The 13,643-nt window shown below is 55.6% G+C and overlaps 5 protein-coding genes across 5 annotated transcripts in view; 3 read left to right on the forward strand and 2 right to left on the reverse strand.

The window, feature by feature from the left end:
* Nucleotides 1-30: 30 nt before the first annotated feature.
* CHGG_03102 (uncharacterized protein) lies at nucleotides 31-1,188 on the forward strand (the record flags this gene model as incomplete). Its single annotated transcript, XM_001229617.1, has 3 exons — nucleotides 31-56; nucleotides 128-240; nucleotides 299-1,188. 3 exons carry the CDS (start codon nucleotides 31-33, stop codon nucleotides 1,186-1,188), a joined length of 1,029 nt encoding a protein of 342 aa, XP_001229618.1.
* A 1,523-nt stretch (nucleotides 1,189-2,711) lies between these two features.
* CHGG_03103 (uncharacterized protein) lies at nucleotides 2,712-7,190 on the forward strand (the record flags this gene model as incomplete). The annotated part of the gene is made up of 5 exons (XM_001229618.1): nucleotides 2,712-4,177; nucleotides 4,848-4,934; nucleotides 5,004-5,018; nucleotides 5,314-5,443; nucleotides 5,538-7,190. 5 exons carry the CDS (start codon nucleotides 2,712-2,714, stop codon nucleotides 7,188-7,190), a joined length of 3,351 nt encoding a protein of 1,116 aa, XP_001229619.1.
* A 521-nt stretch (nucleotides 7,191-7,711) lies between these two features.
* On the reverse strand, nucleotides 7,712-9,991 carry CHGG_03104 (uncharacterized protein; the record flags this gene model as incomplete). Its single annotated transcript, XM_001229619.1, has 8 exons — nucleotides 7,712-7,772; nucleotides 7,845-7,910; nucleotides 8,018-8,097; nucleotides 8,187-8,261; nucleotides 8,538-8,606; nucleotides 8,963-9,004; nucleotides 9,261-9,356; nucleotides 9,707-9,991. 8 exons carry the CDS (start codon nucleotides 9,989-9,991, stop codon nucleotides 7,712-7,714), a joined length of 774 nt encoding a protein of 257 aa, XP_001229620.1.
* Nucleotides 9,992-10,520: 529 nt separating this feature from the next.
* CHGG_03105 (uncharacterized protein) lies at nucleotides 10,521-11,665 on the forward strand (the record flags this gene model as incomplete). The annotated part of the gene is made up of 3 exons (XM_001229620.1): nucleotides 10,521-10,557; nucleotides 10,781-10,828; nucleotides 11,313-11,665. 3 exons carry the CDS (start codon nucleotides 10,521-10,523, stop codon nucleotides 11,663-11,665), a joined length of 438 nt encoding a protein of 145 aa, XP_001229621.1.
* Nucleotides 11,666-12,439: 774 nt separating this feature from the next.
* The window catches only part of CHGG_03106 (uncharacterized protein), a gene marked incomplete at both ends in the record, with an annotated part of 2,514 nt that continues 1,310 nt past the window's right edge, over nucleotides 12,440-13,643 (reverse strand). Inside the window, one exon of the mRNA XM_001229621.1 lies at nucleotides 12,440-13,441. Coding sequence (XP_001229622.1) covers nucleotides 12,440-13,441 — 1,002 coding nt within the window. The remainder of the gene's footprint in view (nucleotides 13,442-13,643) is intronic.

Here is a 13,643-nt window from a genome sequence, read left to right on the forward strand (position 1 = left end):
GAGGCTTCAAGGTAACTTGTCGCTGCAAACATGAAGATACTTTGCCTTCATCCTTGGTAAGAAGAAATCCCTATGTCTAGAGGGATATGGGACATTTTCTCTAACAGCACGTCTGCTCATTCTGCAGGGGCACCTCGGGTTTTATCTTTGAGAAGCAACTCCAAACCTTGAGCGGCATTCTCGGACCGACGCACGAATATGTGTACATTAACGGCGGCGTCCCAAGCGCGCGGGCACGAGGTAAGACGCCACTGCACGTTGGGAATCCGTAGCATTGCTGACGAGAAGCACTCTTTAGATCTCCCCGATTTCGTCAAGGGCCCTTACTATTGCTGGTATGAGGGCTTGTCGTCGCCCCAGTGTCAGGAGGCACACGACACCATAACCGAAACGATCAAGGAGGAGGGGCCTTTCGACGGCGTCATCGGCTTCAGCCAGGGAGCCTCCCTGGCGTTATCCTTCATGTTGCACCACGAGCTGCACAACCCGGGTTTACCATGCCCCTTCCGTTTTGCGCTGTTGTTCTGCGCGAACCTGGTCATATCCCCAGACCCGAAGTTCAACCAAGACAAGGTGGTCAAGTACAGTGGATACTACAAGGCATCTCGCGACGGAGTAAGGCCGGCCGGTGAAGTTGGCGAAGAGCACAACGACGAGGACAACGACGAGGACAACGACGACCAATACAAGACAGAAACCGGGGAGGGAAACGGCACGCACCAGACGGTTCAGACCACACCAGCGACGCCAGCGACACCACTGGCACCAGATGCCAGCAGCAGCAAGCGCAGGGCGGCGCCGAAGCACCGCGCGCTCCTTTTGCTTCCGGGGAGGAAGAAGGCTCTCGTGGAGGAGCTAGTTGATCTGATCGACGAGGCGTCGCACAACCTGTCGGGGGAGGCGGACGCGTCGAAGCACTCGTGGCCGGAAGACCCCAAGCCCGAGGACTTCCCACGCCTGATGCACCCACTGACGGTCAAGGCGCGGGTGCCCATCCCGACGGTCCACGTCATTGCGCAAAACGACCCACTCATGCGGCACACGGAGCTGGCGGTGCGGTTGTGCGACAAGAAGAAGACGAAGCTGGTCTACTTTGACGGCCCGCACCGGATCCCAACGGCGCCGTCAACCTTGAACGCCATTGCAAGGGCGGTTGAATGGGCTATGCAAAAGGGGCAGCTGATGTGAAAGTCCAAGTCTTGTCCAGTCTCTGCAATATGGTCTGGTGCCACGGTGGTTGGGGGGTTTCAATTTTCCAACAAATTCCAACTCAGTTCATTCACGGTGTGCCCCAAGAGACTGGAATCACTGGATTGGGAAGTGTTTTTTGAAGTCGGGCACTTTGAATAAGTCCTCCTTGCTTCGGGCAGTTTATGTCCAATAGGGTATTCACTTTTCGCCCAGCCGCGAAAAGTGGCCGAAGAAGGATTGAAAGCCGTTGGGATTCAACAAATGACGGGCAGCTCATGGTGACTAAAATAGAGCCAGATTCCATCCTGCCAAGCAAGCCAAGACTGCAAGAATAAGAGATGGGATCGAATATCCCTGGTAGCGAGATCAATGGCACTCAATAATACTACCTACTTACATGTGGCAGCTTAGGGAGTCACAGGAGTGTACACTACTTCGGACCGTCACAACCGCTTCTTGTCCAATGATGTAGGGGGCTTGTACGAGTTAAACGCAAAACGATTTGATCCGGATGTAGTTAGTGTGTTAAGGCCCTATAGGCCCAGTGCCTCCGGGCGAAATAAATTCCATCCATCCATCCATCTTGTCCAATGATTGTTGTTGGCCGTCATCGACTACTTGGAATCACCCCCGGAGTTAAGCACCAGCCCTCTATGCCGCTGTATCCGGGGCTCACAGCTGGGATACCTACCAACCTAGGTAACATCGCTAAATGGTGACCGCACTAGTACGCTGTGTCCTACATAGCACAGGGGATCCAGATTCCGGAATCCGGGGTCGCATTTCTATTTTCTCCCATCCAGATACGGGCGACTTGCCTACCTAGGTATTCTGAAGGTAAAACTGAGCTCAGCCTTGTGGCCCTTGTCAAGTTATTGCTTACTTTGTAGACTCTTACGGACGCCCCAATCAATATCTGGAAGCATCCCAACGCAGTAATTCAACGTGTTGACGCCGGGCCAGAAGGCCACGTGCCTCGCAGGGGCGAGATCCAACGACATGATGCAGGCACTTCTAATGTAGTCAACACTTGTCACTTGTACCGCTCCTTCAGGACCCCTGACTCCCTGAGTCGTGTGGGCGTGGCCCATGTATGTTCCTTTTGCTGGGCATCGGAGTCCGCGCTCAATAAGGTAGTTAAATCGTAACTGTTAAACTGACGGCTCTCCAAACAATGATTTTGGCCCCCATTCACGTTCAATGAACCCTGACCCTCCTGCAGTCGGCGCTGAATTCGGTCACCGGCCCATAATCCAACAGACAGGCAACGGTATAATCTCGGGGTGGCTTAACAACGTGGAACATGTTACATCTAACATGATGGGTTCTTTGGTGGGAAATAACCCACTTAATCAGTAGAAAGCGGCACGGCCCCCAGCCCTTATTGGAGCCCGGTGCCGTCGTCTGAACCTCTGAAGGGGGGGTGGGAGGGCGGGTCCAAGGAGACATTACATTTACATGTATCACGACATAACCTTGATTTAGGTACCACTCTTGCCAACCCGAAACAATTCAAACGAATGGCAGATTCCGACCTGCGAGACTGGCCGCCCGGCCCGTCCGACTTCCGACTCGCCTGTGAGGAGTGTCACAAACGCAAAATCCGCTGCGAGGCCCCTCAAGATGGACCCGGGCCGCAGGGCGCCTGCCAGGCATGCCGGGTGAGCCACCGGACGTGCCTCTTCTCGCTGAAAAACAAAACTGGTCGGCCGCGGAAGGCCAAGCCGACTCACCTCCATCAGGCCCCCAAGACGCTCTCCCCGCAAACCCTCCAGCCACACCTACCTGGGACCGGAGTTTCAGCATCTGCATGTACGATCACGAGTCCGAATCCTCGCGGGCCGAGACGCGATTGGGCTTCAAGAACAAGACAGCATGTTACTGGCCATCGTCGGCCATCGGCAGCCGGGCATTACGAAACACCAAATATCCACCCCCACCATGCTGGCTCGGCATCATCCAAGGAAGCGCCTCTCGGGCAACTACCATGGCTCACGGCATGTGGCAATGGGGCGACGGGGCGGAACGACTTTGACCCTCTCCTGGACAGCCCTTGTGGCGGCGAAATCCAGGTTTCCATGAGCCCTGGATTTGTCCAGCTTGAGGATGATTTCGTCTTGGAGATGCCAGAGGTTATGACGCCGGAGCACCTGCATCTCCATGTCCCAGACTCTTCCTGCAACGAACGCCCTGGGTCGGAGTTGGGGCGGCTAGAACGACTACACAATATTGGCCCCGGGACGACAACACCATCGACGGGAGAATCGAGTGGTGGGGGAGACTACGGAGACTTTTGGCGAACTGGCCCGGCTCCAAACAGTGCCGGGGCCCTCGGGGACCACGGAGACTCGATGATGAGTGGAGACTTCTTTGACACGATGAGGCTCTGCAACGAGATGAACAACGTGTTCCAGAGCAGAGCACTGGACGTCACGACCCGGGCAGACCAGCGGGAGCTGTCCGTCGTCCTCGCCCACATTGAAGAGCTGGGCTACAAGACAACGGCGGTGATGCGAGACGCCGCCAACCTGTCCGGGCTACCCAGCCGACAGGAGCGGTACAAACGGATGTTGATGCGCGCCACCGTCCTGGGTGCTGTTGACACCGCTGCCGACCTGGTCAAGCACAACTTGTCCATCCATAACATTCAATACTCGACGGTGTGTGGGGGGGCCGAGAACGACGGCAGTCCTGACTCTTCGACGCCGGATCTCCCTCGGGAAAGTCGGGACGGTAAAGACCATGACGGGGTGGGCGGTACTTGCATCAATTCGTCGGCCGAGTCTCTCGAAACGGTGCTGTCGCTGGTTCGGCTCGACTACGCCCTGCTCCAGTTCTCCCGCTTCCTTTCTGCAAATCAGTGCGAGGGGGGCGATGGATGCCACGATCCGTCCGGGATGGCTCCAGGGGTGGGACATGATTGCCCCATGGGTGGGGGAACATCGATGTTGGCGAAGACGGCGCATACGCGCGCCCAGCTCTGGGCGTTAGCCAAAGGAATTCGAAAACTATGGTGACCCCTGCTTGATAGATCCAAACTCTCTATGTCCATACATGTAGTGTAACTTCGACTAGCCACCGGACGGTTCATGCCACGTGGAGGATTCGAGATGGGGAAGAATGCAACGTCACACAAAGTTCAACTCCGGGGTCAGCGTGTTGGTTCCTTGTGTTTCTGCAAAGTGACTGAAAGCCTTCATTGCTGCCTCAACGATGGTGTTGGGGGCCGTCTCCTCAGCGAGTCGGTTGCTCTGCTCAGGGGTAAAAAGATGGTAAGACGCAGCATTGCGGCATGAATTGACATAGCAGAAGCCCCCGTCGAGGGGCAAAAAGTTCTAGAGCTGCCGAAAAGCACGGTACGTAGCATTGTACCCAAGCACCGAATGTATTCCTGATCCTTCAATGAACTTGCAGCCTGGCCCTTTACGACCTTCCTGATCAAAACCAATGGTCGGAGGGGTCTCCACAGTCCAGGTTGCAACACCTGCCAGGTACTTCGTAAAGCCTCGTAAATATCGGCATACCTTCCTAAAAGATGTAGCTATTGGTTGGGGGTTGGTGCAGCTTGCAGCCAACCGGCCACGTTGCGGAGCAGCCCGGCAGGCGGACAGCCGGCCCGGGACACCATGACCAGCTCCGCAACCCTTCCTACGTAGGATCATGGCCCCCAACACCCGACCCAGTTTGGAGACAACCCGGAAACGAATCCTGCATATGCCAGATGGAGATGTGTGCCCTGCGAGGTGTGATTAATGCCAACGTACGATGTATACGGCCATGTGCTGACTACGGTGCATGTATCACACCACTAGTGTCCTGACCGGAAAGTTAGTTGACATGTGCCGACCTCAGTAGTCCGCAGAGAAGTGGCCGAAGCCGGTGGCACTGCTACGTCGGCGGCGCTGCCTCGATTCCAATTCCAACGGACTCTTGGCGGACAGTTGATGCCGGTGGCACAATCACATTGATGCCAGAGTGCCAGAAGGACCAGAATCAAGGAACACAGAAACGTATCGCCCATCGCAGAAGGCACCCCCTCTCGAATCTTCCCACCACCTTGACAACGTGTCCCCCTTTGCCGCTAGAGCACAGCTAGAAACACAACGTCCTGCCAAACCACAGAATGGGCTCATCGTACACCCCGCAGGGAACGACCACCCGGTTGACCCCCGCCGACGAGGCCGCGTCCTCGAAGGCGGCCTACACAAACATGGAGCAGCAGGCATTCCACGAATGGCCCAATGAAGCTGGTGTACGCCTTTCTCACCCCTCGGCCCGCGGTGCCATCACTTCACGGCCTTCACGTTGGGTGCCCAACTGACCGTGGATCATCATTTACCGTCTAGTTTGACGGCCTGACCGAACACCGTGGCCCCATTGAGCTCAAGGTCCACGGCAATATCCCGGCATGGGCGGCAGGCTCTCTCTACCGCACCGGTCCCGGCCAGTGCAAGGTCGAGGACACCAAGTCGGGCACGTTTTACACCTCGCACTGGTTCGATGGGCTTGCCCACACCCACCGTTTCGACATCGTGGCTGAAGACGGCAGCGCTGGTGCCGCAGACGAGCCGACGGTGCGCGTGTATTACTCGTCTCGCCGTCAGTCCGAAAAGGTCACGGCCGACATCAAGGCCGCGGGCACGTTACGGTCCATATCGTTTGCACAACGGACCGATCCTTGTGTCGGCCTGTTCAGCAAGTTCATGAGCGTCTTCGACCGGCGGCCGACGCTATACAACATTGGCGTGACCGTGAACGTGGACCTGCCCCTGTTCAAGCGTCCGACCCAGCCCGCTGTCGACGTCCAAGGCCACCGAGCTGCCAGCATCGTCATCGGAACAGACGCAGGCGTCCTGTGCGAAATGAACCCCAAGACCATGGAACCCGTCGACTTCCCGAAGCACTCCAAGTTCCACCCGGACCTCAAGGGGCCGCTCGGGGGCGCCCACGGGAAGCTTGACCCCGAAACGGGCGACTATATCAACTACAATCTAGAGGTTGGCAAGCAGCCCGCATACCGTATCTTTCAAGTCAGCGCCGCCACAGGAAAGACCGACATCCTAGCGACCATCTCGTACAAGGCGGCCTTCATTCACAGCTTCTTCTTGACGCGTAACTACGTCGTCCTGTGCGTGCCTGTAGCGCACTACCAGTGGAAAGGGGGAAGGATTGTCTGGGAGGGCAACCTACACGATTCGCTCAAGCCCTTCGACCCGGCCGAGACGTGCCGGTGGTTCGTCGTCGACCGGCACCACGGCAAGGGCGTCGTAGCCGAGTTCGCGTCGCCGGCCGGCTTCTTCTTCCACACCGTCAATGCCTTCGAGGACGACGATGGGGATATCTTTTGCGAAGTATCCGACTACCCGAACCGATACATTGTCGACGGCTACTACTACGACGTGATCCTCGACCGCAACGGCAAAGCCACCGAGTTTTGGACCGACGGCCAAATGGCGCACAAGTCGTTCCCGCGCCTCGTACGGTACCGCCTTCGCAAGAAAGATTTCACCACGGCCAGCGGCAGCGGCAGCAGCGGCGGGAACGCCACCAACCTACCCACGCCCGAGACGGTTCTGGAAATACCGTCGCCGCACGCCGGCGACATGCCCGTCATCAACCCGCACTACCGCTGTCGGAAGCACCGGTACGGCTACTTCCTCGTCAGCCGCGTGTACAGCACGCTCTTCGACGCCATCGCCAAGATCGACACCGAGACGCGCGAGCTGCTCCAGTGGGAGGGGCCGCGCGGCCACACGCCCGGCGAGGCCATCTTCGTCCCGCGCCCGACCAGTACGACGACAGCCGCCGGTATGGACGGGGCGGCGGTGGGGGTGCCGGACGAGGACGACGGGGTCCTGCTCAGCGTCGTGCTCGACGGCGTCAACAGGACGAGCTACCTGCTGTGTCTGGACTCCAGGACCATGACGGAGCTGGGGCGCGCCGAGTGTGAGTTTGCTGTGGCCCTTGGGCTTCACGGTCGCCATGTTGCGGCGTCATGATAATGGGAACTGGACCCTCTTGGGGAAGCCTCTTGGGGAAGGGGACGGGCAGTTAGAGAGTAATAAACGCGGTGTTGCCGTTTTTTGTTGACGAATGTTGAATGTGATGACAACACTCTGCCACTCCTTCGTATTTCTGCAAGTCGTGCAAGCGTGTTACGCATAGTTACGAGTAATGCAGCCAGTGACGAGTCGAAATTTAATATGGAAGGTACGGGTACTTAGATGTCAATACCTAAATTGAACGGGCAAGCACCTCCCCATTTGGTATTAAGTCAAACCCTGGCTAACAACATGCAAGATTTGATCTCTCGAATCTCGTGTCGATACGAAGTATCACATCCCCACAATTTCTTCACAACAAAAGACGGACATTTGATCTCCCAGAGCAAAATCTGTGGTATTTTCGGGACCAGACACCATCGGTCCAAGAACTAGGCTAGGTACATAGGTACTTATCTGGGTCAAATGGCAAACACACAAGTCGCTCGCCCCGGCCCATTTCCCATCTCCCATCCCCTTTACGGCCACTTAACGCCGTAGAGCGCGCAGGTGTCAGTCTTCCACTGAATCATGGCAAGCCTAAGAGTTCATAGTGGTTAGTCACCGTTACCAACCCAACCGTCGTCGGGGGAAGGGGGGGGGACCACGTACACGTCGTTAAAGTCAGTGCAGGCATTGACGATGCAAGTGGCAATCGCGGTGTTGTACTCTTCCCCGCTGTAATTCAAAGTGAAATTCAGATTGTGGTTAGTCGACGACTGAATACCAAATGCATGAAAGCACAATCGCAATCAGGGGGGGGGGCTTAGGGTTCTTGTACATACGTGAGGCAAAGGCAGGGAAAGTCGAGAACTGGGTAGCTCTGGCAACCACTGAGAGGGTTTGTGTCCATGATGCAGTTGATCTTGATTCGTTTCAATCACCCGGCTCCAGTCAGCTCCATGTCCGAAACGGTTCCTCATGATTCAAGTTTGTTGGCAACAAAACACTCACCGCACAAGCAGGGATCTTGCTGACGTCTTGTGCCGCAACAAGTCCGGCCATGGCGGCCACGAGAAGGGTCTTGGTCTGCATGATTGGAGTAGGTGTTGGATTGCTTGTTGACTGATCCTGAGAGTGTTAGACTTCGGTGCTGAACTTGGATGCTTGAATCTATATTTCTAGGAGGGTGTTTATATTACATATAATAAAACCACGAAGCGCGGTTTCAATCCTTTTCTGGTAGCTATGTTGCTTACGGATTGGTGTAGGCGTCCTAGAACTGGCCGAGCGAGACGGGGAAACACGCCGAAGGACGGCCTGTTCTCCGCCGCCGCCCGGGGCCCACGGTGCTCGGCGACTTACGGGAGAGCCGCCGCAATTGCTGGGCAAGACATGCATGTCTATCCCTGAAGCTGTAAACGCCAGTTGCAACTATACATAATAAACCGAAACTGGTAAGTCTCAAGCCTAGTGGATAGGTCTAGTCTAAATACGTCCGAGGTAACTATATCGAGGGGGACTTTACTTACCTAATACCTAGGGATACCTCACTTCGCTAAGTCACGGTTCTTGGAATTAAATCATGAAATAAAGATAAATAAGAAATAAATCTCCTGAGCAGCTAGCTGCCGGGGGGGTGGGGGGTAAGGGCTTAGTGTTACTTGTTACCGAAGACCCGATCTCGATAACGTTACTGTTACCTTAGATAACCTTACTACTAAAGTATAGCCTGGGGATCTCTTTAAGAGACCTATCATATCGAGAAAGTTTAGCCTAGTATACAGTACCTTAGCCTCGATGAAACTGAAACTGGAGAGTGTTGGCGGTTCCTACTATATGTAGGTAGTTGGCCGATAGTTATTAACAACTTCCTATCTACCTAGGTACCTAGATAAAACACCCCATCGGTTACCGGCTATACGGTAATACCTGTAGCTGCTTGACCGTTGCGAGGGTAGCGTCCTCAACCAGTCTCGGTATATAAATGCTACCCTCGTCCTCGGTATACGTAAACTGCTTGTCCGAGGCGCGGATATCGCCATATCCAAACAGCAACGTTAAAAGAGAGATGATCACCGGGCTTACCTGGTTGGGAGCACATACTGGAGGCGAGGGCCGCAGCTGGGGTTTGGCGGATGCGGAGGATTGAGCACGGATGGAACGAATGGTGTTCGCACATGTCTGGTATTGTCGTATTAATCACAGTCAGGTTGTCGTTCATTAGACTCCATTTTAGCCACACTACCTCTTTGATAGGGTAGTGTACTTAAATCGCCGCCCAACCATTAACATGAAAAAGAGTGTTGATAGTCCTATACGTGTAAGGTGCCCTTGACTCTTTGAGGTACATGCAGGCAAGGTGGTACCATTGTTATATCCATATGGTCCCCCAAATCCGCCCTCACCCCCAGACCAATACAGCAGTGTAGCACTTGTTCCGAAACACTGGTATCGAATATTTAGAGGCTGACTTTACTGATAGGGATGAGCTACGCACCTTAGATGTCCCCCCAACTTCCACTACCTTGAACCGTGGTCTTCTCGGAAACGGGGCTGTCGAGAGCACCCTCGATTTTAAGATAGCTGTCCTCAAAAGCAATCTCAAACCTATCGGGCCCAATGTAGTCAGAGAAGGGATGCTCGCCTGCGAGAGAGTCGTGGTCGTGGAAACTAAGCTTTATGCTGGTCGGGGCGAGATCCGGGACGGGCGGAGAGAAGCCTGCGGTGAATATTTGCTGTTTCTGGGAGATTTCAAACACCGCTATAAACTTGTTATCGTCTTCGGCTGTGAGGAGATTTCCGTCGTAGTGATGCATTTTTTCTGTAGACTGAGAGTACCTATATAAAGGTAATGTGGAAGGCCATGACGAGATTAAGACTTGAAGCTTGTGAAGGTGTTATCGTTAAGTTTGAGCAAGGTCCCAGGTCTTTGACCATGCTTTTTATCTCTTAAGAGCGCCCTTGTCAGACCCTGTCGGTCCATGATAATTACCTCCACTGAGCCACTTAATGGCGGTACGGGCGGCTAGGCTAATTCTTTCTCGCCGCCCGCAGGCTACGGCCGCCCCTCACCCCCCTTCCCCTCCCCCCACCTGCTCCCCCCTCTCCCGTCCGGGCTCCATACCGGGGATCGGCATACCACCTGAGACCCTGAGCAGCCAACGAATCTTGGCCACGGCTGGACGATCAACAGCCACCCCCTCCAGCGGCATATAATCGGATCTTCCAAAAGAAATACAACAGCTAACTCCGGAACAAGTGTCTAACGTCTTTAAACAGACTAGGCGTCTCCTAGAGCTAGGAAACCCATCCCCACTAGCGAAGAGGAACCTACCATTTTCCGATATGTGGTTCCAGTCACCAACGAGGGTGCCGGCTCACGGTACGTAGTTGGCCAACCCGGATTTGTCTCCCAGCGACAAATCCCGGAGGCTCGGCGACCTTGTTCCTGAAGCGCTACTTTCGTGGTTTCTCATATACGCCAGCAACGGCAAGCATATAGAAGCTCCTGGCAAAGGGGACTCAGTACCAGAGCGGCGATTTACACTACAGTACTCACCTACCGAATAGAGAGTGTAGCTGAAAACGAACATCAATATATCTAGGCTACCCAACCATAAGGGCGGGGACGGGGGGAGCCGCCACCGGGCTACGTATGTGCATGTATGGATCGGCAACTTAGCGCGGGCAGGTAGCGAGCATCGCATGCATAGGCGTACATGTAGGTATGCATGATGCGACTCGCGAGAAGGGGCAATCACAATTCGCATTCACCTCACGACTCACGTGCCTTGATTTGATAATCCATCACCGAATGGGTCTTGGAAAGCTGCTGCCACCTGCTGGTGGTTGTGCTTTTCTGGGCGCGCGACTCGGGCCTTTGGCGCTTATGTCGTCCATCTTGGTTCGTTTCAAACACCCTGCTCAATGCCATATCCGAAACGGTTCCTCATGATTCATTCAAGTTTGTTGACCACAAGACACTCACAACACAAGTACGGCCATGGTAGCCATGGAAAAGGTTGTTCTCTACATGTTGAACGGGATGCAGGTTGAAGTAGGTGTCGGATTGCCTGTCGATTAAGGTTGAGAGTGTTGGGCTGCGGTGCTTGACTTGGGTGCTTTGATTTATTTTAGGATACCTAGGTAGTGTTTATATACAACATGTGGATGTGGCTCTAAGATCCAGTTCTAGTAGCCATCCGGTATCTTGCTCATGGATTGGTGTCAGAAGACCGTCCTACAGACCTGCTAGAACCCACCGAAAGAGAAACAAGCCGAAGGACGGCCTGTTCGGCGCCGCCGCCCGGGGCTCACGGCGCTCGGCCACTTTCGGGAGGCCGCTGCCATTCCTGGGCAAGGCATACACACCTAGCTCTGAACCTGCAAAGGCCGGTTACTACAAGGGTGGAACTGGGAACTGGTCTATTAGTGAGCATCAGGCCTGGTGGAGAAGTCTAGCCCGAATGGGAGCGAGACAGCTGTATTGAAGGGGGCTTCGCTCAATAATTATTATTCATACTCCGCTATGCCCTAGGGCGTGCCGGACCCTCAGCTATTTAGTGTACAGGAAAACCGTGCCCTTCCGGGCCGGGTGAAAAGCCCATACCAACAATCAAGGAGCGATGCGTTTTAGTGAGCCTACATATACAAAGAGAGGAGGCCTCCTGGCCTCCGAACGGGGGCGCTCGGCTTCGCTCAATAAGCAGGCCTCACTTCGCCAAGTCGCGGTTTTTGGAAGAAAATGATAAAATAAAGAATGAATTTCCCGAGCAGCTGGCTGCCGGTGGGGGGGGGGGGGGAGTGTGAGGGCTTGATTGTATTTTTCCAGATTTGGCCACAACTACCTAGGTACTGTTTCCGAGAAAATTAGAACATACCATTGTATCTTCGTTTAGAACTCATTTTGCACTGAGGATCCGAGTAAAGTACCTTGGTCACAGAGCATAAATTGGTTACAGCAATTGAAGTAATCCCAGTTGTAGTGGTTAACCGTTTGGAAGCCCCTCCAGCGCACTATGACACCTATGCTACCGCCGCCATCGTAAACCACGTAACAACGCCATGGTTGATATCAGCCCAACCAAGAAAGAGAAATAATGCCACCGCCCAAATGCAATATGCCGTAAGATCCATGCCTGTTTGTCATCACACCCGCCGCTCCAAATGTAAAAAAAGGAGGGGAAAAATAAGGAACCACCCCCCCCTCAAGGCCCTCACCACCCCATCTTATCTCTCATGTCACCATCTAAGAGCACAACCCATCAAAGCGCCTCCTCCTCCCCCTCCCCACTCGGTATCCCATGATACCTCATCTCCAGGACCCAGCGCTCGCCAAAATCGACCCCCTTCCTCATCTTCGTCCCCGCCTTCTTCCACACCGCCTGGCCCAGGCCCATATCCACCAAGAACAGCTTCCACTCCAGCACGCCGTCATCCGGCACGGGGGCCTCGCCCGCCAGGACGGTATCGCCGTCGTCATCATCGGCCGCGACCAAGGCCTCGAGCAGCCCGCGTTTCGGGGCGCCGACGGCGACGACGTAGCGGGGCTTCACGTAGAGGCGGTTGCCGTCGACGACGCTGACTTTTCCCGAGGAGGGGTCGACGCCCGAGGGCACGTCGACGGCGAGGACGAAGGCCTCGTTGCGGTTGGCCCACTCGATCAGCTCGTAGACGGTGGCCTGGTCGCCGTTGCGCAGCTCGCCAAACGAGATGGCCAGCCCCAGGAGGGCGTCGATGATGAGCATGACGGGCGCCGGGTTGGCCAGGCTGCTGAGCGACGCGCGCGGCGTGTCGATGGTCAGCATGGGGATGCTGATCTTGCGGATGTGCTCGAAGAAGTCGCTCTTGGCGAACACGCGCCCGCCGAGGTTGCGGTACAGCCGGACCTGCTGCTGCACGTCCTCGAGGAGGTCGCGCTCGCCGCGCTCGAGGCCGACCACGCACACGAGAACGTTAATCCCCTTGTTACGAAGGTGCCGCGCCGCCGCGATGGCCCGGCTGCCGGACTTGTTATTCCCCGCCAACACGACGACGGTCTGTGGTGGGGGGGCGCCTGTGGCCGGGTCGACGCTGCCGGCGTGCCGTACCTTGATAGCCGGATCCGAGAGGGCGGTCAGCGTCACCTCGGCGAGGCCGCGGCCGGCGTTTTCCGTCATCATCTCCTCCGTTAGCCCGACCTCGTTGTGCGCAATGTTCTCAAGGTTGAACATCTGCAGCGCCGAGACGGTCTCGATTCGCCGGTTCGATGGTAGCACGTAAAGACTCTGCGGCGCGGGCAGGCGTCGGGAGCTGCTTCCTCTTGTCAGCGGTCGCAGTGCGCGACGAAAGCCGGCTACTCGGCCGACTCTCCTTGAGAGATTGGGTGCGGTAGTGGCTTACACCCGCGTTGACTCTGCTCGGCCCTGACCCTGTCCTCGCCATCTCTGGGCTTTGCGTGATGTGACCGCCGAACTGACGCGCCTTTGC

This window comes from Chaetomium globosum, genomic scaffold, assembly GCF_000143365.1.
Source record: "Chaetomium globosum CBS 148.51 scaffold_2 genomic scaffold, whole genome shotgun sequence".
NCBI lineage: Eukaryota > Fungi > Ascomycota > Sordariomycetes > Sordariales > Chaetomiaceae > Chaetomium > Chaetomium globosum.